Source organism: Cavia porcellus, unplaced genomic scaffold, assembly GCF_034190915.1.
Source record: "Cavia porcellus strain 051 isolate PalLab524CR breed Dunkin Hartley unplaced genomic scaffold, mCavPor4.1 scaffold_17, whole genome shotgun sequence".
Taxonomy (NCBI): domain Eukaryota; kingdom Metazoa; phylum Chordata; class Mammalia; order Rodentia; family Caviidae; genus Cavia; species Cavia porcellus.
This window is the reverse complement of record NW_026947500.1, coordinates 11,992,425-12,019,701: the sequence shown is the minus strand read 5'-3', so window position 1 is coordinate 12,019,701 and position 27,277 is coordinate 11,992,425. Positions and strand designations below refer to the sequence as shown.

The window sequence follows — 27,277 nt, the reverse complement described above, 5'->3', positions numbered from 1 at the left end:
TAGTGCTTACATACAGTCTGCAGAGCTTTGTGGGAGCTGTGCACTTCAGTAGGCTATGATCTTCAGTCAGGTGTACCTGAGAGTTGGAAACAAATACTTTGGAAATGTATTATCTCCCATCTTTAATAACTTTCATCCAATGCAACTAGTTATCTAAAAAAGAAATTTTCTATATTACTAATCCGTTTCCGTCATCCTTCAGAATATGCAAACTGTCAAAGAATCAGAGCTTTTAAAAATATGCCTTATGAAGAGAGGCATCCCTCAAGTCTCCAATCCCAGTGAAGTCTAGACAGGTGTGATAAAAAACACACAGGGCCAGACCTGTGTTTGAGTCTTGGTGCAGCCTGACATAATAGCTATGTTAATTTTCTATAGCTGCCATAACAAGTTGTCACATATTCAGCATCCAAAAGCAACACAATTCTGTTATCTTAAAGTTCTAGAAATCAAGTCTTTATCAGAGTGTCATCAGGGCTACAATCCTGTAGAAGCTAGAAGAGAATTTGTCCTCCTGTTTTGACAGCTCCTAGAGGCCACCTGTAATTTGCTGGTTTATGGTTCCTCCCCCACCCCATCTTTAAAACCAGCTGCCTCGCAGTTTCATCCTTGAATCTCCTGATTCTTATCTTTCTGATTCCTTCTTGTGATGCTATGATGATCATATTTATTTGCATGCATAGCACAATCTAAGAGCTTTAAGTAAAGCACTCCTTTTATGTTTTTACACCATGAATTAGAGTTTTATTCTAATTTTATGTGAGCAGAAGCTGAGGGACTGCCCAAAACATAGAGCTAGTGTGTGGCAGGGCCAGCATTTGAAACAGGCAGTCTCGGCCACTGTCCTGTTCTGCCACATTTCACGCACAGTGACTACATAACACCAGCACACCAAACTGGGTTGGTTGAACCGAAGTGAAGAAGACAAAGTCCTACAAAGAGTGACTAGGAGAATAAAGACCTGTTCAGAAGCTACCACACTTAAGATCTCTGTTGCAACAGATGTTAATGAAAGAGATGACTTCCTTTGGGCAATGAGTGCCCTTTCCTGTGTGCTGTCAGCAATCACTGGTGTAGTCTAGGTAGAAAAGTCTGTGTATGTGAAAATAAGATTATACCCAGAAGATGTTTAATTATGTGTGCATGTACATGTACACATGCACATCTGCTGTAAGAGAAAGCTATCTTTTTTACTCTTACTTTAAGCACACAGATACTAGAACCCAAACTTTCATATATCTAAGAGAATTTTTTAAGTTGAGTTAAGAAAATCAGCCAGTCATACAGTCTCTTCTATGTCTACGAACACGCCTTGAAACATATGTGAAGCAGTAAGACCTTTATTTTTAAATCTTACCTAAAAGACACACAATCCTACTAAAATATGATCTCCTCCAGAGAAATGAAAGGCTGCCCCAGCCTTCCGTTTTCAGAATTGTGATCTTCATGTAGACTCTCAACTTTGAAGTTTGCCATTCAACCTCTAAAACACTTTCTTATCAACAGGGTAAACAAAAAGGCCTTTGCATTGCCAAGCATTGGTTTCACATTTGCAGGAAAAGGAACAAAGGGACAGAGACCTCAGAACAACTGCAAGAAATACCCAAGACACTGTGGAGAGAAAAAGAATCCTGCAGGGCCAAATTTGAATTTGCAATTCACCCTTTTGGTATTTCATTTCTTCTGAATGATGAGAAGCAGATAGAATTAAATTAGCACCCACCAGTTACTATTTTGTGACAAATCCCCTATATAAAAATGGATGAGTCCTATATAATTTGCTTCTGAATGAAGTCTAGGAGCAGGCAACTAATTCTTAATTAGTTATACAATTGATAAAAAAATTTATATATATATATATAATTCCAGAGACTGTCACTCTCTTCCTTACTTCTGTTATAAGGAAGTCATGTTGAGCCTACAATCCTTGCCAACCTAACTGTGGTCTACAAATTTTTATTTAACCATTCAACGGATATGAAGTTTGTGGCATCCTAGCCTTTCTTGGCTGCCTGCCATGCTTAAGTTTTAGACATAAAGCCAGGTAGCTTAGTTCTGAAAGCCACTTCTTCTCCTCTACACTCAAGTACTTTCTAGCCACAAAACACTCCTCGTACCTCAGAGAATCTTAGTATTGCAGAATGGCTCTTCTCTGCTCATGGAGACTCAGTGTGAGAAGCTGACACTTTTAGGCCATTTTATGATAAATATACTTCATAGAATTCTCTGTAGAACTAATGTCTTAGTCTCATCCTCTTTAGTTCCCAATAGAGCTTCCTGTTTCGGTGTGTGGATCTGATTTTTGCCTGAAATAGAAAGGAACAGGGAAAGTGAGAGTGCCCAAAAAAGGGAAGAAGATAAGAAATTGGCCTCCCAAGAATAGAAATAACTATTTTTTATATGTGTTTGTGGTTGGCCCCATACATGCTACGCAAATGCTTGACACTAGGCTATGCACCAATCCCAGAAATTATATTTTTTAGTATCATAAACCTGGCACTTGACATATATTGGACTCATGCAGTCCTCATCTCATATTTAAAAGACTATAATTCTTCATTTTCAGATGAGAAAATAAGCTCAGTCTGGTCAAAAAAAACCCTCAGGGCATACAACTAAAAGTGATAGAACCTGATCCTCCCACCTCACAGCAGTATCCACCACTGTCACCAAGAATTGAAATCAGAAAACAAAATGATTGAGTCAGCTGTTACAGGGATATCAACAAACTCATCTAGGATCGTGTTTTCTTACCTATTTTTTGGTCTGTCTCTGAGTATGAGATGCTGAGCACATTTCTGTTTATATTTAATAATGCTCTTTTGTTTGACTTGTGCTATTATAGAATATTTCTAAGCCGAGGAAATTAAGAATTACTGTATACATAGGCAAGTATATATGGCTCAAATCGTGAAGCTGTACACTCTGAGTATATGTAATTTTATTTGTCAATTATACTGAATTTTTTAAAAAGTACTCAAGCTTTGCTCACTGTCCTGAGGTTCCCCCCAGAGCTGAAGGCACTGTAACGCTAAAGAAATCCTAACCCTGGCTGAGCTCAGCAAAGCCCAGAGCCTCCCTTGAATGAAAAGCATTAAGACATTAATAAAATCCATTCCTTACCCAGAGAAAGCTGGAGTGGTAAAGAGCAAGAGTGTGCAGCATTGCCGTAGACTGGGCCCAGAAGTTGGCACAAGGATGGTGCTCCCCAACAGGGGCTTTCCCACGCTAGCTGGGGGAGGAGACCCCGGGCCAGGAAGCCACCAGCTCTGTGCTGCAGCCAGCCTTTCTGGTGCTATGACAAAAGACAGCAGTGCTGCGGAGGAGGGAGAGCTAGAGAGACCTTCCCTAACTTCAATTTCTTTTTCTCAGTGAGCCAGTCAAATACTAGTCACTGGCACTGCAAAAGAGAACACTGAAGGCTGCAAGGCTTGCCTTTTGAATTATTTGCCTAGTTTGCATTGGAACAAACTATTATTTCTGCCTTTGTTGGAGTGTTTAATACAATGTAATCAACTACTAGGAAGTAGAAGTGTAACAGTTTTATTATTGGTTACATTGAAATCTAAATTTGCATATTAAGCAGCAACGGCATTAACTTGTATACCTATTCATCAACTATGGATTATAAAACACCTCTCAAGTGTGGGCCCAAACAACATGCTATTTTCTGATTGAACTACTTAATTAAGTAAAAGATGATTAACAGCATGGCTTTATACCTCATAGATTTCACTGTTTAAAATTAAAGCCTGAAGACATCAGAAACTTCACTCTGAACGTTATAGATTGAGCATTCTCTGGAAAAAGTACAACTTAAAATAAAGTGTCCCTGTAAGTGAAGCAAAATAATGAATCGTACCTGAACTCAAATTCAACTTTATCATCTTAATGTCCTTCAAACTTTTATCAGTGCTGAAGCTGTTCTAAATTCTGTCTCACTGATTTGTACCATGTCAAAAACAACATGTAGCAAAGTTCCCAGTCTAGCAGTGTTTATAAATCAATAGTGAGCCAACTTAATTTGGTGTTTCAAACCTATTCCATCACCACAAGATCCCTCTGTACCCAATTGAAATCTATTTTTAAAAAATAACTAAAAAGCAATAAATGTGCTTATCTTAATCTCTTCCATTTCTGATAGTGTTGACCACTGGCTTAGATCTCCTTGACCTGAGTGAACCAGTGTCTCAAACCCAAACCAAAGCTAAGAAGTTGGAGACTTCATCAAAAACCTCATCCCTCAAGAAAAAGGCTGATGGATCTGACCTCATCAGTGCAGATGCTGAGCAGAGAGGCCAGCCTCTCAGAGTCCCAGAGACTTCATCCTTAGATCTAGGTAAGGCAGGAGGTTCATGGTGACTGCTGTCAACCTTGCCATGCTGGTTTTGATACAACAGAGAAGTTTTGCAAATGGCATTAAAACAGTAAAGAAACAAGGAGAAAAGATGGGCAGGGCACAGTTTATTTTGTGTTTGAATTGAATAACCAGGGGGAGCTCAACTCTGCATAACTAGTATCAATTCATACATCTATCTGTGTATTCATTCATATACACTGAGTTCTTGATAGACGCCAGGCATCATGGTAGGCGTGAATTTTGTTCTCTAGAGCTACTCAATTTAGAGCAAAAGAGAGACACAAAAGTAAGCAAGTCTAACACAAGGCCCAGGAACAACAAAGCAAAAGAGAAGCATCAAACAGATTTGAGGATATGTCCAAGGCAATAAGAATAACTACTATTTATTGAGGTTTATAATGTCCAGAGGCTGCATTGCCTAATTGACATGTTGTATCATTAAATCATTATGATTCTGAAATACTTGAGAAACCAGGTTCTAATAGTTAACTTGCCCACAATCTCACACTCAGTAAGAGGAAGAACTGGAATTTGAGCCTAGCTGTAGTTAACTTCAAAGCCCACACTTTTACTCCCCACCATACTCTGTATCTTCCAGAGATAGAGGAGCTTAATGCTCAGCTCACGAAACTATTCAAATCAGCCTTTATTTTCTCTGGCAAAAATAAACAGCGGGCATTTCAAAAAGCCGAGGGCAATACCTGTCTCTTTTGGCTAGTATGTTTATATATGTACGTGTGTAGATGATAAATATATTCAGAAACTGCAATACTCATAGCTGACTTATAATTCTACGAAGCATAAGCTACATATGGACAATTACTTATCAGTGTGTTATATATATTAGCTGACCATGAATTCGTTTATTCATTTGTCAGTATACATTTCCCTGGTTACCTACTCTGTTCTAGGCACATATCATATGCTAGCAATGTAAAAGTAAGTATTATAAGCTCTTCCCCTCTTAGTAAGTTTACAGTCCACTGGAGAAATAGAAAAATGATTAGATAATTATAATACTAACCACATATTTAGTAAGAGGAAGCTCAGATTAGTTACTACCTCAACATCTTCATAGTGCTTCTGATGAAACTAGGGAAATGAAGAAAGTGCCGTATACAACACATCTTGTGAACAGAGTCTTAAGAAATGACTAGGAGTTTGTCAGAAGGAAAAGGTAGATCAGAAGAGGTAGAGAAACAGGGCAGGGCATTTCTGCTACAGAAGTGAAAGAGATCTACAGACAAATAGGCAAATAAACACAGAAAAACACAGTTAAATACGAGCACTGCAGAAGTAGAATGGTGAGGGAAAGTCTGAGAGTCACTAATGGTAGTTTGATCGGTTGGTTCTGGTTTCTCCTCATCCCTTTCTAACTTTGAAATTCATCTCTTTGTGGAGAAAATCTTTCTGGAAACATGCCAGAAGTCTCCAAAAGCCACCGCCTTAGCTGGAATCCGATGGTACCCATGTGCACTTCCCAACTCCAGATCTTATAGGACAAGTTTAGAAGTTAGCTGTACACAAGTTCAGACCTGACTGCTTCAAATAGAAAAAATCCAATGTATCTTAATAGGTCTTGTTTTTATTTAGTTACTTTTTATGCCACATTGAAAAGGTAAAGATTGGCCTTGGGTCTTGTGAGCGTGGATTGAGTATAGTTCACGTGGATAAAACTTCTCAATCTTAATCCCTCTTCTTCTTCCCTCTGCACCTCATGCTCTCTCCTGGCCTACCGTGCCCCCTCCTTTTCTTCTTAGTAGACATTCAAACTCAGCTGGAAAAATGGGATGATGTTAAGTTTCATGGGGATCGAAACAGCAAGGGGCATCCAATGGCAGAGAGAAAATCCTGCTCATCCAGAACTGGATCAAAAGAGCTCTTATGGTAAGACGCGGTGATACCAGAAAATAGCCATTGTGTGTCACCAGCACGCATGTTTCTTTCATGTACTGATATAGCCAAGGGTCCACCTAATTCAGATATTTGATATCACACATTATAACTTCCTATATAACAATGTTAATTGGTATGGCTTTAAAATTATTTTACCAGCTTTAAACTATTTTGCCTGAGTTCTCAAAAATTAATTCAATCTTCAAGAATTTGAAAAGGTTTGTGATACAATATATGGTTTTTTTTTTTTTTTGTCTCTTTCATTTTTATTGGTACCAGGGGTTGAACTCATGACTGTACACTTGCAAGGCAGGCGCTTATGCCGCTGAGCTATAATATATGTTGATAATTTTCTGAATGTGTGATTGAGCTATTAGTCAAAATAGGTACATATGTATATAGATTATCTGAATATAGTCAATATATTTTATATGTGGATAGTTACAGGTTTCTTGTTATTCGGGTAACCTTCTGTGGTTTTCTCAGTTACCCAGGATCAAATAATGCAGCAATTAAGAACAATACATAGTACCCATGCAGAAATCTGGCCACTTGAGTTTCATTATGTTTTGAAGCTTTTTAAAGGCAGTCCTGTTTCAACTCGCACATCTCCACTTGATTACTTTAAATTCCGTAGGAAGATACTTGAGAGTGGTCATATGTTAGAGATTTATAAAACTGAACTTTTTTCATCATAATTCTAATGAGAGCTTTGTTATCATGGCTCTCAATGACCCAAATTAACTAGCTTCCTGGCAGGATTTATTTTTGATGTACGTTCATTTTTTTAATACACCTCTTACAGGTCCTCAGAACACAGATCTCAACCAGAGCTGAGTGGTGGGAAGAGCGCCCTCAACTCCGAGTCCACTTCAGAACTAGAATTAGTGGCTCCAGCACAGGTAACAAAACCAATTCTTCAGTGAAGCTATCGGTTCTAGTAGATAACTTGTATCGTATGTATTTTTAATTTTTTCACAAAAAGTTTGAAGTATTTTCCTGTACTTTGTATTCATGTACTTTTGCATTCAGTAGCTCTTTCAATGCTTAGAATATCTGAATATGTATATATATATACATATATATATGTATATATATATATATATATATTTGGCTGAAAAATGTGTTAATGAATTCACTGTGTACTTTGCACTGTTTCCTTGTTCTTCCATTGACTATGCCATTATTTTGAAATACAAAATCTGTTCTACTCCAGTATAAGCACTATTTATGTAACAGAACACAACAAAGAGGAAATTGCATCTTAAGTGTTTATTCACATCTATGCCCTATAGAATAAGGTACTCTACATTAGTATCCTGACTGTCACACTAAAATGAGTTTCATGCCAAATAATATATTATCCTAGTTTTAGCAGTAATGATGATAAAAGTAAGCATTATGGATTTACTCTCTGCTTTGCATGTACTATATATAATATTCAAATAGTCCTGGGACTTATTATTAGCTGCTCTATAAAAATATTTTCAAGGTACTCTTGAGTCTCGGTGAAGTTTAGTATGTTTTCCTGGGGCATAATCATTGACAGAAGTAAATAATAAATCAGACTTATCGGTCTACTGCTTGGCCCCACTTTGGCATAGCTAACTAGCTTTGTGACTAGCTATACTGATAACTAGCTATACTTATGGTGATTCCAATAATTCCATGAAGGCCAAAATCAGACTCAATTTTCTCATCCTTTTGAACATTTTTCAAGGCCGTAGACTTGGTCCAAGATACACAGATCTTTTAAGAAGTGTATAACCATGTTCAAAATTCTGCAGTCTTACTTGAGGTGAGACTCAGTGTTAAAAGAAAACAAAGGGGGTGAAATGAGCAGAAATACTTTCTTGAATTTACTAGATAAGATGTTGAGGATAAGAGGAAAAACACAACGTCTGAGGTGGCAGAGGGATCATTATGATAACAGCAAATATTCTTGGGTACTATGATTAGAGCTTCCAAAATATATTAGCTCATTTGATCTTGACAAGGCTGAATGAACCAAGGGCAATGATTACCCTCACTGTGCAGATGGAACTAGGGCACAGTGAAGTAAATCTTACCTGTGGGCCCACACCTTGAAAGTGTCAAAGAGGAGGATTAAGGAAAAAGCCTCTGAAAAGCTTTCTAAGCCACAAGGAGCAACCCCCACAAACACCTCACTCTGTGTGAGAGAGGACATTACTATTCCCAGAACTCAGCTGGAAAACAAGTCAACTAAGGTCCTGAACAAATAAATCTCTCTGCAAACCTTAATGAACTGCAAATGTAGCGTGAAAGTGTACTTTCTTTCTTTGTGCTCCTTCTAAATGTATCTCTGTAAAAGAAAAATTATAGCACTTATTAGAAAAGCATTTCTGGATAAGCAAGTGCATTAGAGATTTAGACTTAGCTAAGATAATTGGTACTGTTTCGTAAACTGGAATCCTTAGAACAATTTAATATAGCAATAAAAACATGTTTCAAAAGTAGGATGAGACTTGGCACAGGTGGGCTGTTCTGCACCAAGCTGGGGTAGAAGACAGCTGGGGTCCCTGGTTACCATGGAAACCTACAATGCATTTATCTTACTATCTGAATGACTACTACTCTCCTGCTGGTAGTCTGATTCCATCCCACCACACTTTCCCACCAGTGTCCCTTAACTTTAAGCAAACATCGTGTTCTTTGGGAAAACAGTATGAGGCTCCTTATATTGTTTTCCAAAATACTATTTAAAATATACCAGGAGAGTGTTTTGTCTAGGTAAATCTCAGAGAATTCTTTTAGAGGGTTAATTATGTGTGAAGAATTTACCTCTTAATTTTTCTTCTGTTCTGTAAATATGATTAGGTGTTTCCATTGGTTTCTGGGTTTTTCTATTTTTATTTTTTATTAGTCCATGTCTGCCATATAAAACCATCACAGTCTTCGTGGGGAGCTGGTGCATGCACGTAGCACATCTCAATTTCTTTCTTTTCCCCTTCTCCCCTCACCCTTCCCACTCCCTCCATCTCTTGGTCCCCTCCCCATTTCCAAAAGATCTTTCTCCCTACTTGCTATTTTTCTTAAATGTTACATATTTACTTATCAACTTAATTAAGGAAATACACAGTCTTCTAGTTTTAATTCCAGCCACTGGTTAAATAAAAAATTCATTAATTTAAGACAAGACTACACCTGAAACACTAAGTCATTCAAGTGGGACAGCAAGAGAATAGGCAAGTTATTCTTGTAATAAAAGACAAAGAGATATTTCACTGTGAGAAGTTACTACTTTAATATATTATCTCTTTATGTAGATGAGGGTGGTATAAAATTAAACTTATAACTGACTTGAAAACCATTTAAATAAACTATTTTAGTTCTTCAAAATTTGTTACTGCTCCATGCAAAGGAAAATCAAGGAAATATTTTCTTCTCTTTCAAGACAACATAAAATTATCCTAGGCACACTACAAACATTGGATAAAAATCATATTTCAAAATCATAAAGACAATGAAGCTCACAATATCAAGAATTCTTTTGTTTTCTCATTTTCTTTTCAAGATAGAGAAAAGGAAGAAGAAGGCGTTATCTTTTTCAAATAGTTCTTTGAATACATTAATCAGATTGATGGAGTTTACAATAAATTACATAATGTCTATGTTTAAGAATGAAGTTTCTTGACACTTATGCAAATTGGCTAACTACCTTTCCTTAGTACTAATTATTTTAAGAAACCATGCAATTAGAAAAATTAGGAAACATTTCTAGAACTGAAGAAAACATTTAAAGTAATGATGTAAAGCTAGTGTTCTATATAAAATATAAGTAGGTTCACATAGTGATTGGTGAGGCAAAAGAAAAAGAATTCAGCACCTTCTGGAGAATGTTGGCTCAAGCATTTCTTCTCCAATTTGGACATGGAATAGGGAGCTTCAAAACAGGCTTTTGCAAACCTTAGATTACATAACCATAGGTTCTCCGGGTGTGTATCACAATCATGTAACTCACTGATTGTGCCAACTGGTACACAGAATGCTTCCTTTCACATAGTCATCATTCCAAACCAGAGCAATTTTAATTTTAATTTTTTTAGTTCCCTTTTCCTTTATTTTTGTTGTTTTCAAAATATGTCTAATATGTACATGATTACTTGTGCATTGTCAACACTTTCAAATCATTTAGGCAAGTGACTACCATCTTCCTTGCGTCTGCTTTGCCTCCTAGCCCATCCCCTCTCCTATCCCTTCCAAGTAGCTAATACCTAAGTCTTGTCAGGACAATTCAAACTTTAAGTGCAGATATTTTCTTTCACATGAGTAACATAAAACATAAAATGTATATTAATTGTTAGCATTTATAACATACCTCATGTGCCTGATATGATATTATATTTTTATTTGAAATGCTTACAATAGCATTGAGCATCAATATTATCTCTATTTCACAGGTTTAAAATGTGTTTAAGTACTCTCTTTAGCAGCACATATACTAAAATGTGTCTTAAAGAGAACTGAGCTAAATCAAAACTGTCCCTTTTGTATTGCAAACTCTGATTATTATTTCCTTTACAGGGATAATATGAGTTACGTAATTTTAAAGACTATTTATCTTGTCCCAGAAATTTCATGTGACAAGTTAGGATAATCATCTGATTTGATACCATACACAATTTTGGGCCTCCCCAGAAAATTCATTCTCAGCCTCTCACTTTCAGAAATGTTGGTGGCCTCCGTCTATTCCCACTGCAGTTTAACAAGTGCAGTCACATGTTTACTACCCATCATGCTGCCAGTGAGGCAGTGGAAACATTAGAAATGTGAAGCAAGTTGTAAAAAGTACTGATCTTTATGTCAAATAGGAACAATGAAATGCATTATAAATGTTAATAGTTGGAAATAATCCAGGAATCACATCAACATCCCTTTTCTGCACTGGTCACAAAGTGAGTTATCAGTGAGGAAAGAATAAAGTGAGGGTGGAAAGAACAGACAGATGAAGAGACAAGAAAAGAAATAGGAAAGATCACTTTGGCATAAAGGTAAATCAGGAGATACTGGGTTCTCCCCAGATACTTGGTAAAGCGGAAAATTGAGAGATTAGATACTTAGAGAAGAGCAGAACAATAACAGCAAGTTGAACAGTGAAAGTAGATACTGATGATTTAAGGGCAGAAAAAGAAAATCAATAGAGAAAGCTTTATTGCTGATCATGTTTGACGCTAGCTTCAGTAACGGTTTGCAAGCATACCTGGTAATAGATTGTCTATTTCTTCTACAAATATTTATTTGCCTTAATGTTCTGCAGAGAATTTCATAATTAGATGGCGATGGGAATCATGTATTGCCATATCCTATACAAAGGAATTTGCCCCTTGCCACGTGAAAGGCAGCTGTTTTGTATACATTCCATTTAAATAAATGTCTATTGACTGAGTAGAAAAAATCTTGAGCAACTCAATGAGGTTAGCATGCAGATTACCTGTTTAGTATGAGAATCCAACTAGTCTCCATTGACTACTAAACAAAGGTGCTCTCACCACAAATTTTTTCACTGATAGTCGTACCTCATATGCACTAGCCAGAAAGATAGCAAAAGCCGAATTTATTGAGCTTTTATTATGCATTTGAACTTACATGAATATTTGTACTCAATTTTTGTAGGGACTCTAAGTGAATATATATGCAGATGAAAATACATTAGTTAGCTTTGTCCTGGCTGAAACACAACGCCCAATGCCCACTCTGTAAAGGAGGAGAGATTTAATTTGCTTGCCTGTCATTTCCCAAGTGACTGGTTCCAAGGGCAGAGATGTCATGACAGGAGGGCGTGGAAGAGCAAAACTGCTTAGTTCATAGTGGCTAAAAAACAGAGTGAGGGAAGATATCAGAGTCCAAAAGACCAGCGATTAGACAGACATGAACCCAGGGCAAGCCTCAGTGACACCTGCAAGTGTGGTCCACCAGTCCACGGGGCAGTGTCATATTCAGTGAAATTAAAACTCCTTCCCAAACACCACAATAGAGATGAATTAATTTGCCCAAAGTCACCATCTTGTGATAAATGTCACGTGAGGGTTTGACCTCAGGCAGCCTGACTCCAGAAAGTGCTTTTCATCCTGTATCATCCTGTCACCCATGATCAGCTAGTTGTTATATTTTCTTTTTTTTTTTTTTTTTTTTTTTGGTTAAACACATTTATTTTCCCCCTTTTATTTCTTTTGAAAGACTACTGAGATTTTAAAATATATACTGGTAGGAGATCTCTAACATTAATGTAAAGGCAAATTGTACTAGAAGTTATAAATAGGTATCAGAGTGACTAGGCAACAGGGTTATACTAGGACAACCACTGCCACAAATACAGTCATTTTCAAATCATAATTTTAATCACAAACGTAATTTTGAATAAAAGAAAAGGAACAATATTCCTTTTAAAGAGCTACTGAAATCTTTCTTTCTCTTTCCTAGTACTTACCATTCAGAATAAACAACAAGTGAGAGAAACTAAACACCTTCTTCTTTCAAGAGAGTAGTACACTAAGGTCCAATTAAAATGAATTAAAACATCATTTTTAAAGCTGAGATGTTTCCAAGAGGTAGCTATAAATGTGGAACATTTTTCAAAATCATACAAATAAAAAGAGCCACATTTGTGTACATTTGTGAACTCCAGAGTTTTACCCACATATACATGATCCCAATGTCTAAACCAGAGGTTTTTGTGTGGCCCCCAGCTCAGCCATCTGTCTATGAGAGATCGTGTTAAAAATGCATATTCTAGAGCCCACGCCAGGCCTGCTAGATCAGAGCTTTTGAGAAATAGGTCCAGCAATCTGCGTTTTAACAGCCGTTCCAGGTAACTCTGGTACCCATCAAATTCATGGTTGTGACTGTTTTTCTTTCTATGCCTTTATTTAAGTAGTAAGCAATACTGATACTTTACAAAGATTACCTGTATCTGTATCCCCAAGTTACAGGTTTTGCCTGTAATGAAATTATAATTTTTTAAGAATGTCTTGGTTGGCAGAAACTGATCTTAAACATGGATTATAATCCATATTTCATTCTGAGTCCTTACCTACCGTGTCCAGGCACATTTCTAAATTGTGTAAAAATTTCAGAATGTTTAATGTTTATCAGCATATTAATCTCAGTTTGAAACTACTTCTGTTTACATTTAGTATTTATCTATGGCCCATAGCATTTATCTTATGTGTTTTGGGGGGAAAAATCAAGTAAAGAACACTTGTTTAGTAATAACCCGAGGCCTTTTCTAATGATGTGGAAAATAGCACTTCCCTGAATAGTAATTGTACTACCAAAGTAAAATGTCATTTACACAGTAAGATTCTATCTGCACTTGCTGTTTTAAGTGAAAAAGACAGTATGAACTGTAAGCCTAGAATCCAGAGAGACTTTCGCCTCTTCTCCTGATACGTGGTGCCCTTTGTGTCCTATGATTCATAGTCCAGCTGGGCCATGCAACATTAATGAAGGGAAGAAGTTAGTGGCAGTGCTGGAGTCCTGTTAGGTCAGGCTTCATACCAAAGCAGATCCTGTTTCACCAGTGAAGAGTCTGCCAATGAAAGACAGCGATGTAGCTAAAACCCCAGTGCTTCCTTTTTCTTCCATCCATGGGCCACTTGTGACATTGTACAAATGCACAAACTTTACATTTTATTGATTCGTGTTTTAATTAACAAATCAAATGTGCATATGTATCATGTACAGCATGATATTTTGAAATATGTAAACATTGTGGAATGGCTCAATCCAGTTAATGAACATATGCTTTATTTCATATTCTCTCTCTCTCTCTCTCTCTCTCTCTCTCTCTCTCTCTCTCTCTCTCTCTCTCTGTAGGGAAAACACTTAAAAATATCTCTTGGTGATTTTCGAGAATATATTATATTGTTATTGTAGCCGCTATATTATGTATTACATTTCTTGAGCTTATTCTTCTCTTACAAATGAAATTCTGTGCCCTTTAACCTACCTCACCTCCCAAGCCCTGGGAATCACCGTTCCACTCTCTCCCTCCTTGAACATATGAGTGAGGTGTGGGTGTGTGGCATTTATCTGTCAAAGTCTGGATTATTTTACCTAATATAATGTCCTCTCTTTACCTGAATGATAAGACTTCCTTCTTGTTCTAAGGTTGAATGGTATTCCACTGTATAGATATCTCCTTGACATACTGAATTCATTTCTTTGCTGGATCATATAGTAATTCTTTTTTAAAATTTTTTGAAGAACATCTATACCGTTTCATAATGGCTGTACTAATTTATATTCCCACCAACAGTGTATAAAATTCTCATTTCTCCACATTCTCTCCAATATGTGTTATCATTTGGGGTTTTTTTTGATAGTTTTAATTTTTAATAGATACGGAGCAGTGTGTGAAGTGTCTAGAACATCAATATACCAATACTCAGAAAACCACTGCCTGCAAAAAGCTGTGACTTTTCTGGCTTATGAAGATCCTTTGGGAAAAGCTCCGGCTGCTCTGACCTGAGTCTCCCTCGTTCATGGGCTCTTTGTGAAGCACCGAGACACTCCCTTTGTCAAGGCCAACAACCGGCCACAGCTGCACCCTGCTCATCTCCCTCACCTTCTGCTTCCTCTGCACCTTGCTCTCCATTGGCCATCCCAACACGCCACCTGCATCCTCCAACAGACCACATATGCAGTTGTCTTCGCTGTGGCTGTTTCCACTGTCTTGGCCAAAACCATTACTGTGGTGCTGGCCTTTCAGGTCACTGCTCCAGGCAGAAGGATGAGGCAGCTGTTGCTATCAGGGCCACCAATTACATCATCACCATCTGCTCCCTGATCCAACTCACTCTCTGTGGCATCTGGATGGGGACAAACCCACCCTACACTGACACAGATGCACACTCTGAACATGGCCACATCATTATCATGTTATCATGGTTTTTTTGATGACAATTATTCTAACACATGTGAAGTAATAATTCACTATGACTTTTATTTGCATTTCTCTAATGATTCCTGCACCTGTTGACCATTTGTATGTCTTCTTTTGAAGAAATATTTATTCAAGATCTCTTGCCCACTTTAAGGAAATTGTTTGGCTTTTTCTTTTGGTATTGACTTGTATTTCCTTATGGATTTTGAAAATTAACCTAATGTCAGGTGTATACTTTGCAAGTATTTTCTTCCGGTCTGTAAGTTATCTCATCATTGTTTATTATTCCTTTGCTATGCAGAAGCTTTCCACTTTAATATAATCCTATTTTTCTATTTTTACCTAACTTCAATTTTGAGGTCATATCCAATAAATTATTGTCCAAATAAATAGCATGGAAATTTTCACCTGTATTTCAGTTTCAAGCCAATATACAACTCTTTAATCTATTTCAAGTCAGTTTTTGCTTAAGGCAAGGGATAAGACCCTAATTTCATTCTTCTACATGTAGATATCTTGTTATCCTAGCACTGTTTCTTGAAGAGACTGTCATTTCTCTATCATGTGTTCTTGGTATTGTTCAAAACTGAGTTGGCTACAAGCAAATGGGTTTCTTTTTGGTATCTCATTCTGTTATTTTAATCTATATGTTGTTTTCATATTGTCATGCTATTTTGTTTACTATAACTTTGTAATATATTTTTAAAATTAGTTTTGTTCTTTGGGCTCAAGATTGTTTGGTTATTAATGATCTTTTTTGGTAACATACAAATTCTAGGGCTGCCATGTTATGTTTCTGGTGTTTTATAGACACTTTAAAATATTTATGCTTTTGAGCTATGAAGTTAGAATAGCTTCCCTGTGTTTGTTGGTATTCAAATAAGTGTGAAACAAACTCAAAAGTTTGTTTCTTACTATGTGCCCATATTTTAAAGATTGTTTGTATCTTCAATAAAGAAACATCCAAGAAGACAAAGAGTTTGTTTTAAGCAAGCAAAGCATTCAGGAACTTTAGTAGAAAGAAATGCTAAACTAATTTGCCAAGTTGGATAAAAGGTTGGTTGACTGTCTACAAGACAATAAGATCAAATCACCTTTGGAGTTAACTTTTCTTCTAAGAACTTAGCAATCTTAAAAGGTTGTAAACCATCTACACCTTTATATTTGTATCTATTTGTTAATCAAACGTATTGGAAACCAAGCATATCAACTGAGGGTTGTAGTAGCCTGGTGCCCTCCAATATCTACATCATAATCCCTAGAACCTGTAAGTATTGCCATATATGGCAAAGATATGATTGAGTTATCAATTTTGAGAGAAAAACAAATTTTCTGTAGGATGCAGACAGGTCCTAAATGCATTTGCAGGTGCTTTATGAGTGAGACAAGGCAGAGGAGGGCTGAGAAGCAAGAGAAGGAAGCACTGTGGAAGGACAAACTCAGAGTCACTGTCTGATGCCACTAAGGGTTGGGAGAAACCCCAGACAGCCTCTTCCCAAGAGCCTGCAGAGGGAGCATGGCCTTGCCAGCACTTTGATTTTGCACTTCTAGCTCCCAGAACTTTGGGCGAACAAACTGCTGTTATTTTCAGCTTCCACTTTGGGCTAATTTGTTCGTCAGCCCTGTGAAATACAAGGGTCAAGCTGACTTCCTAGAAAATGTTCTAGAATTATATTTAAAAAGTCAAGAAATCTCAATTTGCCTTTTGCAAATTTGGAGACATATTTTTCTTTTGCAAAACATGCTGGATCTCTCCACTATCTCCTGGAAGATGGTCAGGAAATGGTTTTCCATCAGTTTATTGATTTCTTAAGTGTTGGAAAAAACAGTGCCTGGAGATAATGCATGGCCAGGAGTGCCGGTGGTGCGTCCTCTGCATGTGGATGCTGCCCTCTGCAGAGAGCTGAGGAGAGACACAGTCCCTGTCGTGGCTGTGCCGGTGACCAGTACCATGTTACAGGTGTGAGGTGGCAGGTCAGCTACCCATTCGTGTGAGGACCCCTTCCTGACATGTTTTAGTGGTACTGGGAACTGATCCCAGAGCCTCTGCACCGAGCTATGTCTCTATACCCTTCTCCCCTATTACCTGTCTTTCACCCTGTTCTCTTATTTATATTTCAGACTTCTCATATAAGAGAAATCCGGCAATATGGAAGCTTGTGTGCCTGATTGATTTCACTTAACACCGCGGTCTCGAGGGGCATCTGTTTTCCTACAAATGACTCAAGTTTATCCTTCTTTGTGGCAGAACGGTCTCCATTTTGTATAAATTCCACATTTTCTCTCTCTGTTCACCTGTTTGTGGAAATAGAGTCTGCTTCCAAGATTTAGCTATTTGGGTCGTGGGGCTGATTAAATGAATATGCTTGTATCTCTGTAATTTGGTATCTTGATTTCTTTAAGCAAGATACCTAGAAGGGAAATAGCTGGATAAAATAGAGATTCTAGTTTTAGTTTTTAAGGAATCTCCATGTTGATGTCCACAGTGGTTGCATTTGTGTGCATTCCCTCCAACAGTGTAAAAGGGTCTCTTTTTCCTCATAACCTTACAAGCATTTGCTGGTATTTGATTTCTTGATCTAGTCAGTTGTTTCCAGAGTAAGATGAAATCTTAGTGTTGCTTTAATTTCTCTAAATTTAAACAGTTTCTTGTGTATTTGTTGGCCATTTGTACTTCTGAGAAGGATTAATTTATTTCATGTGCCTGTTTTTTGATTGAGTCTTTTATTTGAAGGGATCTAACTTTTTTAGTTTCTTATATATTACAGAAATTAGTCCTCTGTCTAAAAATAACTGGCAAAAAAATGCATTCTCGTTCTGTAGATTATCTCTTCACTCTTGATGTGCAGTAGCTTTCTAATTTGATATAATTTCACTTGTCAGATGTTGATGTTATTTTTTATACATTTGGTGATTCTATTCAGAGAGTCAAGACTTTTACCTATTTTATCTGCCAGCAAATTCAATGTTTTGTTTTAACATTTAGATCTCTGATCCAGTTTGCTTTCAGTTTAGTTCTTGATGAAAGATAAGGGTCTGGATTCAATCTTCTGCGTGTGAATAGCCAGTTTTCCCACCACCATTTGTTAAAGAAGCTATCATTCCTCTAGCGTGTGTTTTGGTCGCTTTGTGAAAGATCAGTGGACGTGCCTGGGTTGTTTGTGCATCTTCTGTCCTGCTCCCTTGATTCATGTGTCTATTTTTGTACCAGTACCGCCCTGTCTTATCACTGTACCTTCATAATGTAATTTGGTATCCAGGATTTTGATAGCTTCTGCTTTGCTTTTGTTTCCCAGGATTGCTTTTACTCTTCTGGGTCTTCTGGTTACTACAAATTTTAGGATTGTTTTCTCTCGGTTTGTCAAGAATGCTTTTGTTACTTTGATTGGAATTGCATTAAATCTGTGTATCTGTTTTGGGAGTATGACTATTTTGGTTATGCTTGTCTAGGAACAAGGACTATGTTTCCATTTTCCAACATCCTCTTCAATCTCAGAGTACCATTGTTTTCATTAAAGAGATCTTTCACTTTTTTGGTTAATTCCTAAGCATTTAATTTTTCTTTATGCAATTGTAAGTGGTGTTGTTTTCCAATTTCTTTCTTGATAAGTTCATTATTAGTGTACACAAATGCTATTAATTTTTGTATCCTGAATTTGGTTATTAATTCTAGTAGTCTTTAGGCAGATGTTTTTGGGTCTTCTATATAGAGGATCATGTCTTCTGTGAATGATGATAATTTGACTTCTCCTTTCCTGTATGTATCATTTTTTATTTTCAGACAAAGGTTCAATAAGTTGCTAAATTGTCCAAATTGGGCTCAAATTTGTGATCCTTCTGCCTTAGCTTCCCAGAGTGCTGGAATTATAGACATGTGCCACTGCCACATGTTTTAATCTTTGGTGTGTGTGTTTTTTAAAATTTCTATTAAATAAATGGAGACCCAGCCAGGCGTGATGGCACATGCTTGTAATCCCAGGACTCAGGAGACTGAGGCAAGAGGATCATTGCAAGTTCAAGGACAGTCTAGGCTACAAAGTGAGTTCAAGGCCAGTCTGAACTACAGAGTGAGACCCTACCTCAAAAAAACAAAAAATATATAAAATAAGGACCCAATGAACCAACCTCTTCAGCAAAACCATAACTCTCCTCACTAGAGAGCAGCCATGTACTTTTAAAGGCTTGTTATAGTCACAAAGAAAATAGTGTGGATCGAGAAATGAAATGTGCAGATATTAGAAACCAAAGCAACCATGTAATTCTCAGTTCGGATCAAATTGAACATAAATAGGAGTAGTCAGCAGTTCACAAATTTTCACCTTATAAGTAACATAAAGCACCTGTGTTCTTTTCAATGCACTAATCCCAGAACCATACAATTCCCAAATAAAACATTCAGCCACAATCAAAAGTCATATTAGTTTATGTGATTATTAAATATATAAAAAGGCAGGCAACATAATTTATAAAATGTAACTCATAAATTTCTTATGATTTATACCAACAAATCTGTTGATCTTTATGTCACCAGCCCAGAGAGCAAAATTCTAACTGAATGTTATTTAATTCTGTAAGAATTAAAGAGTCTGGGAGACTCTTAATTAGTGGCTTATTCTGTAACTAAATATAGTATTCTTGGTTTCAAACAAAAACTTGCTTTTTTTCTGAGATTAAATCCAGAGTAATTATATGGCCTTTTGCCTCTACTGTATGAATTTGCTGCCACAACCTTGAAAGACAAGAACTGCCCTGTTATTAGTACAAGCGTAAACCTCAAGTCTGTTTCTGAGGCCCGATTGTCAGAACAGTGGAAGGGTCAATCTCAGTTATGTTTTAGGGCCTCCTCTCTGAGACCACTGTTGGGGTGAGGGCAGTATACACTTTCACAGGACCCAGAAAGCCTGTGAGGCGACTTGTTCAGGGTAAGCAGTGAGCCTGGCCCAGCAGGCAGCAGGCCTGGATGCCCGGCCAGCCCACAGGCACACTGGCCACCGGCCACCCCCTCTTCTGACCCAGACTCTGCCTTGCCCCGCACTCCAGCAGCCATTCCTCTCTCTGGTAGGGCTGTGCCATCATGGGCCTCTAGCATGCAGGTCCAAGATGAAAAGACAAGTCTACCCCAGTCTCCACGTGCTCCCCTCAGCTACCCAGATTGACTAGGAAGCTGTGAGGAGAATACGTTCCAGGAGTAGGGACAAGAAAGGGAAGAGAAGGCACCGTTCATTCATTCATTGACTGACAGTTGACTGACAGCACCAGCCCTGTACTTGCTGTAGCTGTGTGACTTTGGTCAAGTTAATTAAGCTGTCTGTGCCCCAATGTCATTGTCTTGTTGAAAGGGCAAACAAGTTAGAGAGTCTGCTGGACTTAAAACAGCATTTGGCTTGTAGTGAGCACTGCTAGTACTACTGTGTCATAATGAAGGTGCCATCTAGACCAGGACAGCAGAGGACAACGACACGCAGTTGAGCTATACAGACAGTGAGTGCTGCATGAAGAGCAAAGCTTTGCTGTAGGGCAATAATTTCCAAACCTGACCACTTTTCAGAATCCCCAGAGAAGTTGTTCAAAGATTCTCATTTAATTGGCCTGAAGTGAGGTCCCGCCTTGCTCAAAGACTTCTCGTGGAAGCGAGGGTTGAGCACCCCAGCTCTAGAGCAGTCTAACACATGGACCAAGCAGTCACCCACCCCACCCTGCAATAAAAGTTTTAGCAGACCAGTTGGGAGGCTGAGGCAGGAAGACCTCTGTGAGTTCAAGGCCAGCCTTGGTGACATAGTGAGCTCAGAGCCAACCTGACTACACAGTGAGACCCTGTCTCAAAAAAAAAAAAAAAAAAAAACAAACAAAAAGGAATTAGAGCAAACACCAAGAGTGGGGGAACTTCTATATGAATTTCCCAGAAGATGCAAAAGCAATGTCTGCATCCCAACAGGGAAGGCACCTGATAGACCAAAGAATGACTGGGACAAGGCCAGTGTGGCAAGTAAGTGAATATATTAAGGATTATTTACAGATCCACAGAGGGCGTAAGGGCAGATGTGTTACCAAAGCTGTCATCCTTTGCCTCCCAAGCTCCTATTCACACAGGGTTCTAAGCAATCGCAAAGGAAAACAAGAATCTATAGGGAGAAGTATGAGTTTATTTGCAGCCTATTTTCTCTCTTAACCAGAATTCTACTGGTGTCAGCAAATACAGTGATGGATAGCTCTGTTTTGCTGAAATCTAATGCACAGTCTCAGCTCCTGGAAGGACTCCCAAGCCAGCTAATGGCCACCTATTACAAAATGGTATTACCTTGGCTAGAGTTTGGACAACTCTTCTTTTCACAGGAGTCTTCCAAAGTATTTTCGTGTAGCTAAGTTAAGACATGTATTATCTTGTCTGTTACTTGTGAGAAAGCTGTTGGTCTAACCAGACATGCTTTATTTAAACAACTCATATGATTTTAAAAAACAATATCCTGAGAAATTGGACATACGACCAGCATAGCAGAGGAAAAACATAAGAAAGATAATTCTGTATGAGCCTCTGCTATACACAGCAAGAGACAGGCCTGAAAGCCACACTTCTGTCTCTGTAGCTTTAATATTTTTACCTGCAGTTGATCTATCAAGGTGAAATCTGGATATCAATTTCTGTATCTATTCCTATAATGGGAATTCTCTGTCTTAGCCGCTAGTCAGCATCATGTGGTGTGGTTCACCAAAATACCAGTGCCTAAAACCCAGACCTGTTGACTCATCTATACTAAAGGCTAAAATTGTCTGAATTTCTTCATGCAATTCACATATGTTACCTTGAAAAATTCAAGGAACAAGAATTTGAAGAGAACACATTTCACTGTATTCCATTGCTATGGGAGTTCCAAAAGTAGATCACTAGACAATGAAGAGGTAAATAACGTGATTAGTATGTTTAACATCACCAGGCATGAAACTCATTATTGGAAGAATCATACACACCTGCTTACACACATTTCTGTTTAGGGTAACATCATGCCTGCAAAACACTCCAAAAATAACTTTAATCAGAAATCTTGAACTCTAAGAAAATAAGCTTAGAAAGGAAAAATTACTTGTGTGGTGTGATTCTAATATTGTGACACCTGTGTTTGGTTCATTTCAGGCTCGGCTGACCAAAGAACATCGCTGGGGAAGTGCATTACTTTCTAGAAACCACTCCTTGGAAGAGGAATTTGAAAGGGCAAAAGCAGCAGTAGAGGTAACTCTTTTAAAAATGATTGTTTTCCTTGGCATGTTTCTGAGAGTGGTAGTCAAAAAAAAATCAAACCTCAACAAAAACAGATAAAGTGAGTCTTACTTTATAGGTACAGAAAAAAGCATAATTATGACTGTCAGAGTGAGGAGATTAGCAGAGAATCTTGGACTTCTCACCAGGATGACACACAGATGTTCCAGTCCTGTGACAGATGGAGTTATGAGTTAGAAAGAACTCTGGGCCTCAACTGGGTTCTGTGGTGAACCAAGGCCATGCATTTGCTATGCCTCTGTAGGCAAAAATCACGCCTGACAATTTTTTCACATCTGTAGCGTCTAATGTATCACAGTGTCTGAAACATGAAGAGCCTGCTGACCTTGAGTATTATATGTTTTCCTAATCAATGGAATAAAGGCATGACTGGGATAGTCTAGTCAATGAACAGCCATAGTGACCCGAACTATAATTTCTTTTATTAAAAATATCCAAAGTATTGTTAATAAATACAATTAGTACTTTATATGAGCATTGACTTCCATATTTGTCCTTCAGTGAGTGGGAGAAGACAGAAAGGAAGAGAAGCTAAGGAAAAAGCAAGCAAAAATCAGTTTTCACTCCTTTTTGTGAAAAAAAATCTATTTCTTCCTGGCTGGAATCGCACAGATGCTATCTACCGTGCTCATCAAAGCTTTGCCAGATTGCTGCTTGAGAATGGGGCTTTTCACTGAACTCAAGCGTATGCTTCTTAGGACCTCTGTTTCTCTTACTGATGCAAAATCTTAAAAATTGAAAGCATCTTGAAATAGGCTTCATTTATGTGGCTATCTTACCCCTAGAATCCACGTGAAATGATTATAGTGTGGTGGTCTCCCAATAACTCTATACTTGCAGTGTCACAAAATCATATTTACAGTTTCATATTACAAGGACTCTATTCTGGGAAATAATTTCCAGCTGTAGTTTCATACCACCACACAGGAACCCAGTAAGAGAGCATTTTTTTTATCTCGCACAAACTAAAATCCACTCAAATTTCTTCTTTCAATTTTAGCCTTTTTAATTTTTTAAAAAATGCTAATGAATATTTAGTACTCTTGTGGTCAACTGATGTATTTGGTTAAGAGCAGCTGAGTTCAATCAAATTGCTCAACTGCACAGGAGCTGGTAGCTTAATTTATTTTAAATGTAGATTTTCCTGACTTAAGAGCTAATTTAAATGTATCTTTTGAATTCCTACTGTGCATAGTACACTAAATTAGCACTTAAAATGTTACTGAGCATTCTAGAATCCCGGGTCAGGAAAGGCATTAGAATTTATCTCATCCTCTTTGTAATGAGAAAAATAATGGATCCACACTCAAAGGACTTAATCACAAAGTAACAGATCAACAATGAAAAAATGCCTATCCATATATCAATCCATATGTTCACAAAAATCACATAGTCTTAGTTTTAGAAAAGATTGGAGAACCATTTATCCCCCCCCCCCGACATACAACACAAAATTTTTTCTTTTATAACACTTGACAAATAATTGCTATGTTTCTATTTGAACACATCTAGTTAGAGGCAATTTACTTCAGAAAACCCATTCCAGTTTTGGTCAGTATTAATTATCAAAAGGCTCTTCTTTGTACTCTATTGAGTTGGACTACTGGGAAGTTCCAAATTTGCTTGGTCTTGATTTGGCTTTCTCTGGAATGAGGAAAAATGGGTTTAACCACTCGCCACATAGAGCCCTGGCTTCCCTGGCTACCTACGTGCTTCCCAAGGCCCTGTTATTCCAGCACATTATTAATAGCTGTGTGGCAACGTGCATCTCATTAAGCAATCCAGACCTCTGCAGTCCTTTCTGGCCACAATTGGGAAGAGGCCATAAATTACTCATTGCATTGCTGTGTGCCTACTATACAGGCGACTGAACCAAGGACCAGAGACAGAGAAATGAGCCAGCCTTGTAAAGCTGTCTAAGAACCAGAAGACCACTTTGAATAAATGAACTGCCCCTCTCCTTTACTTCCATATCACCTAGAAGACAAGGATCTTAGATTTCTAATAAAACAAAACCCTGTGAGTTTATACTTTCAAATGAAAAGACTAATGAATAAAGAATTCCTAGAAAATCAGAAAAATGTAAGCAAATTTGCTTAGTTAAAAGCCTGGTGCTAAGAAGCTTCCCTAAGGAATGAACAGAGACGGTGCCAAGCAGAAGTATGAAAAGATGTAGAGATAGAAGTATATGGGAAAGGCCGGGCATGGTGGTGACTCCTGTAATCCCAGCACTCAGGAGGCTGAGGCAGGAGGATCGTCACTAGTTCAAGACCAGTCTGAGCTACAAAATGAGCCCAAGGCCAGCTTGAACTGCACAATGAGACCCTGTCTCAAAAAGACGGGAAAAAAAGAAGTATATTATGGGGCAATAATTTACACTAAGATAACGATAAATTATGCCTATGAAGCTTCACATGTGCAAGCTATTTCCTTTCAAATGTAATTCCTATCTAAATTCACAGAAGACATAATAATATTATCAAGGACAGTGGACATATCCATTGACCTTATTACCTCTTTAAATTTGTCCTAGAGGTAATCATAAATGTGTGCAATATTTTATCTGCAAGATTTTTAAAATAATATTAAAAATGTTTAAGCTCACATAAAAATATTTAGTATAATTGTAATAATAGCTTGTATACTGTTTTATAATACAATCCCAGCTTTGTAAAGTGATAGCAGTGTAATAACTAACATTTTAAAGCCGTATTATTATGTGCAAAGTCAAGAACATTTTCAGATTGTCTTTTAACCCTCACAACAGTCACACGAAGAAGATAATGCTACTGTCCCCACTTTTCATGAGAAAACTGAGCCTTAAAGAGATTACAGCGAGTTGTGTAGCATTTTATAAGCAATTAAAATGGATTGAGAAATGAACTACGTTTAGTGAATTGCAAAGCTGTGAGTCTCGCCTAGGTCCCAGGTCCTGTATTCTGACCCTCTGAACAATATGAGCATCCAGTGTCCGTCATTTCCTAGTCACTTCCAAAGTCTCCGCCTCCTACCACCATCACTCCAGGGTGAGGTTCCAACCTGTGAATCTTGAAGAAATACGTACGTACTCAGAGTCTGCGCCCAAATGTTAATGGTAGTTATTGTTGGGTGGCTGGATTTAGAGTGATATTTTCTGCTGTTAGCTCATCTGTATTTTCCAGATGTTGTGTCATAAGCATGTATTATATTGGTAATCGGGGAAAGTTGTGAGTTGTAGATGCTATGAGGAGATTTAAGATTCCTAAAGGCACTAAAAACATCTTAGCCATTTCAGACCAAAGAAAGGCACTGTAGATTGCCTTCATCAGAGGCAGTTCTAAATACAAGCAAGATCCAGATGAAAATTGTGCTTCTAGCAAATGGAATTTTTCCAAAATCTCCACCTTGTATTTTATAACATCTGCCGCCAGTGTTCCTTCTAGTTCAACTTCCACTCCTTTCGTGGTTTGTTTGGGTTGTCCTACCCCATGATCAGGCACTGATCCCCACTCGCTCTTTCTTATGCTCTTCCTTCTCCTCCCTGTGCTTCCTTTCCCACAAAGCTCATTGCCCACTGCTCCCTCTTTGTCTTCCATGGGGAGTACTCTTCCCCCAGCCCCTCATGCAACAGGATTTTTCCTGTCATCCAAATTGTACCTGGAATGACAGTCAGAAAAACTGGACCAGACCACTCTGACTAGCTTACCGCTCAGAACATTGCTTTCCATTTCTGTATGTATCACTAGGTCCTTTCTTGCTTTTTCTTTCTTTTTTTCCTGCTTTTTTAAATTGCTTTGTTTTATTTTTGTTTGTTTGGTTGGTTAGTTGGTTGGTTGGTTGGTTGGTCTTTTTACTTAAAAATGTAACCTCCATGAGAAAGAGGAGCCTTGTCTCTTATTTGCTATTGCTCCCCAATATCTAGAACAGTGGCAGGTACATACTGTGTACTCAGTGAATATTTTCTGAAACAATGCATAATGTTAATGACACTATGAATACCATTTCTTTCTGTCTCTTTCATGTTGTATATAAAGTGCTACACAAACTTCTAGTGTAACAATACCTTCATTTTGATGGCCACCAACATACAGTTCTGAGTCATGCAAACTTTCTGACTGGCCTTTACTGAACTGCTCTCTGTGGTTGTTTGGGTCTCAGTATCAGTCAACAAGACATTCTTGTAACAATCCATGGAGTACCAACCAGGGTGAACAATTAGTATGAACTAATTCTTATGTGTACTATGTCCTGCAAACATGTAGTTCTATTAATTTTTTAGTAGAAATGCCCTAAAATACAATACCCATTCCTGGAGGAAAAAAAAACCAACTGAAACTACATGTACATTTACAACATACATTAAATGACCTGAAAACCTACTTATGTGTGTAAATCGACATGGCTCAAGGTCATGTCAAGCGTTTACCTCTACATGATACATTTTATAGAAAAATTATGTCAAATAAGACAAAGACAAACTTCTTGTAATTAAATATAGGAAATGTGACTAAAAGCTCCAAAGTGCATTTAGTTGTTACTGTGTGACACTAATGGGCCAAGTTAAGAGAAAATAAAGCAAGGTAAAATCAGTTATTTTGGTGCTTTAAGTTGCCTTTGGAAATAATTACTTTATACAGTTAATTGCTTTGTAAAATACTCCACCTGGAGTATTTTAATTTTAGAACAAACAGCTAGCTATTCCTATTCTGGGATTTAAAGAAAAGAAATACATCTCCCTTAAAAAAAGGGAGAGGTGCTTCTTCCCTTCTCCTTCCTAAATTTTCTTCATAGCCAACAGCCTGAATGCAGTGTCAGCAATAGTGAATCCTTCAGCTCCTTCTGCACAGGGAAACGTACAAATGAA

General features: G+C 37.7%; 1 protein-coding gene across 19 annotated transcripts in view; it reads left to right on the top strand.

Annotated features, from left to right (window-relative positions):
• The window catches only part of Pex5l (peroxisomal biogenesis factor 5 like), a 204,451-nt gene that overhangs the window by 124,189 nt on the left and 52,985 nt on the right, over positions 1 to 27,277 (top strand). For 16 of the 19 annotated variants that reach the window (XM_063227230.1, XM_063227229.1, XM_063227227.1 and 13 more), the window contains 4 exons: positions 4,145 to 4,339; positions 6,121 to 6,247; positions 7,062 to 7,158; positions 22,291 to 22,386. In XM_063227230.1, coding sequence (XP_063083300.1) covers positions 4,145 to 4,339; positions 6,121 to 6,247; positions 7,062 to 7,158; positions 22,291 to 22,386 — 515 coding nt within the window. The remainder of the gene's footprint in view (positions 1 to 4,144; positions 4,340 to 6,120; positions 6,248 to 7,061; positions 7,159 to 22,290; positions 22,387 to 27,277) is intronic. The other 3 variants (XM_013150144.3, XM_063227222.1, XM_063227225.1) reach the window with 1 other exon arrangement.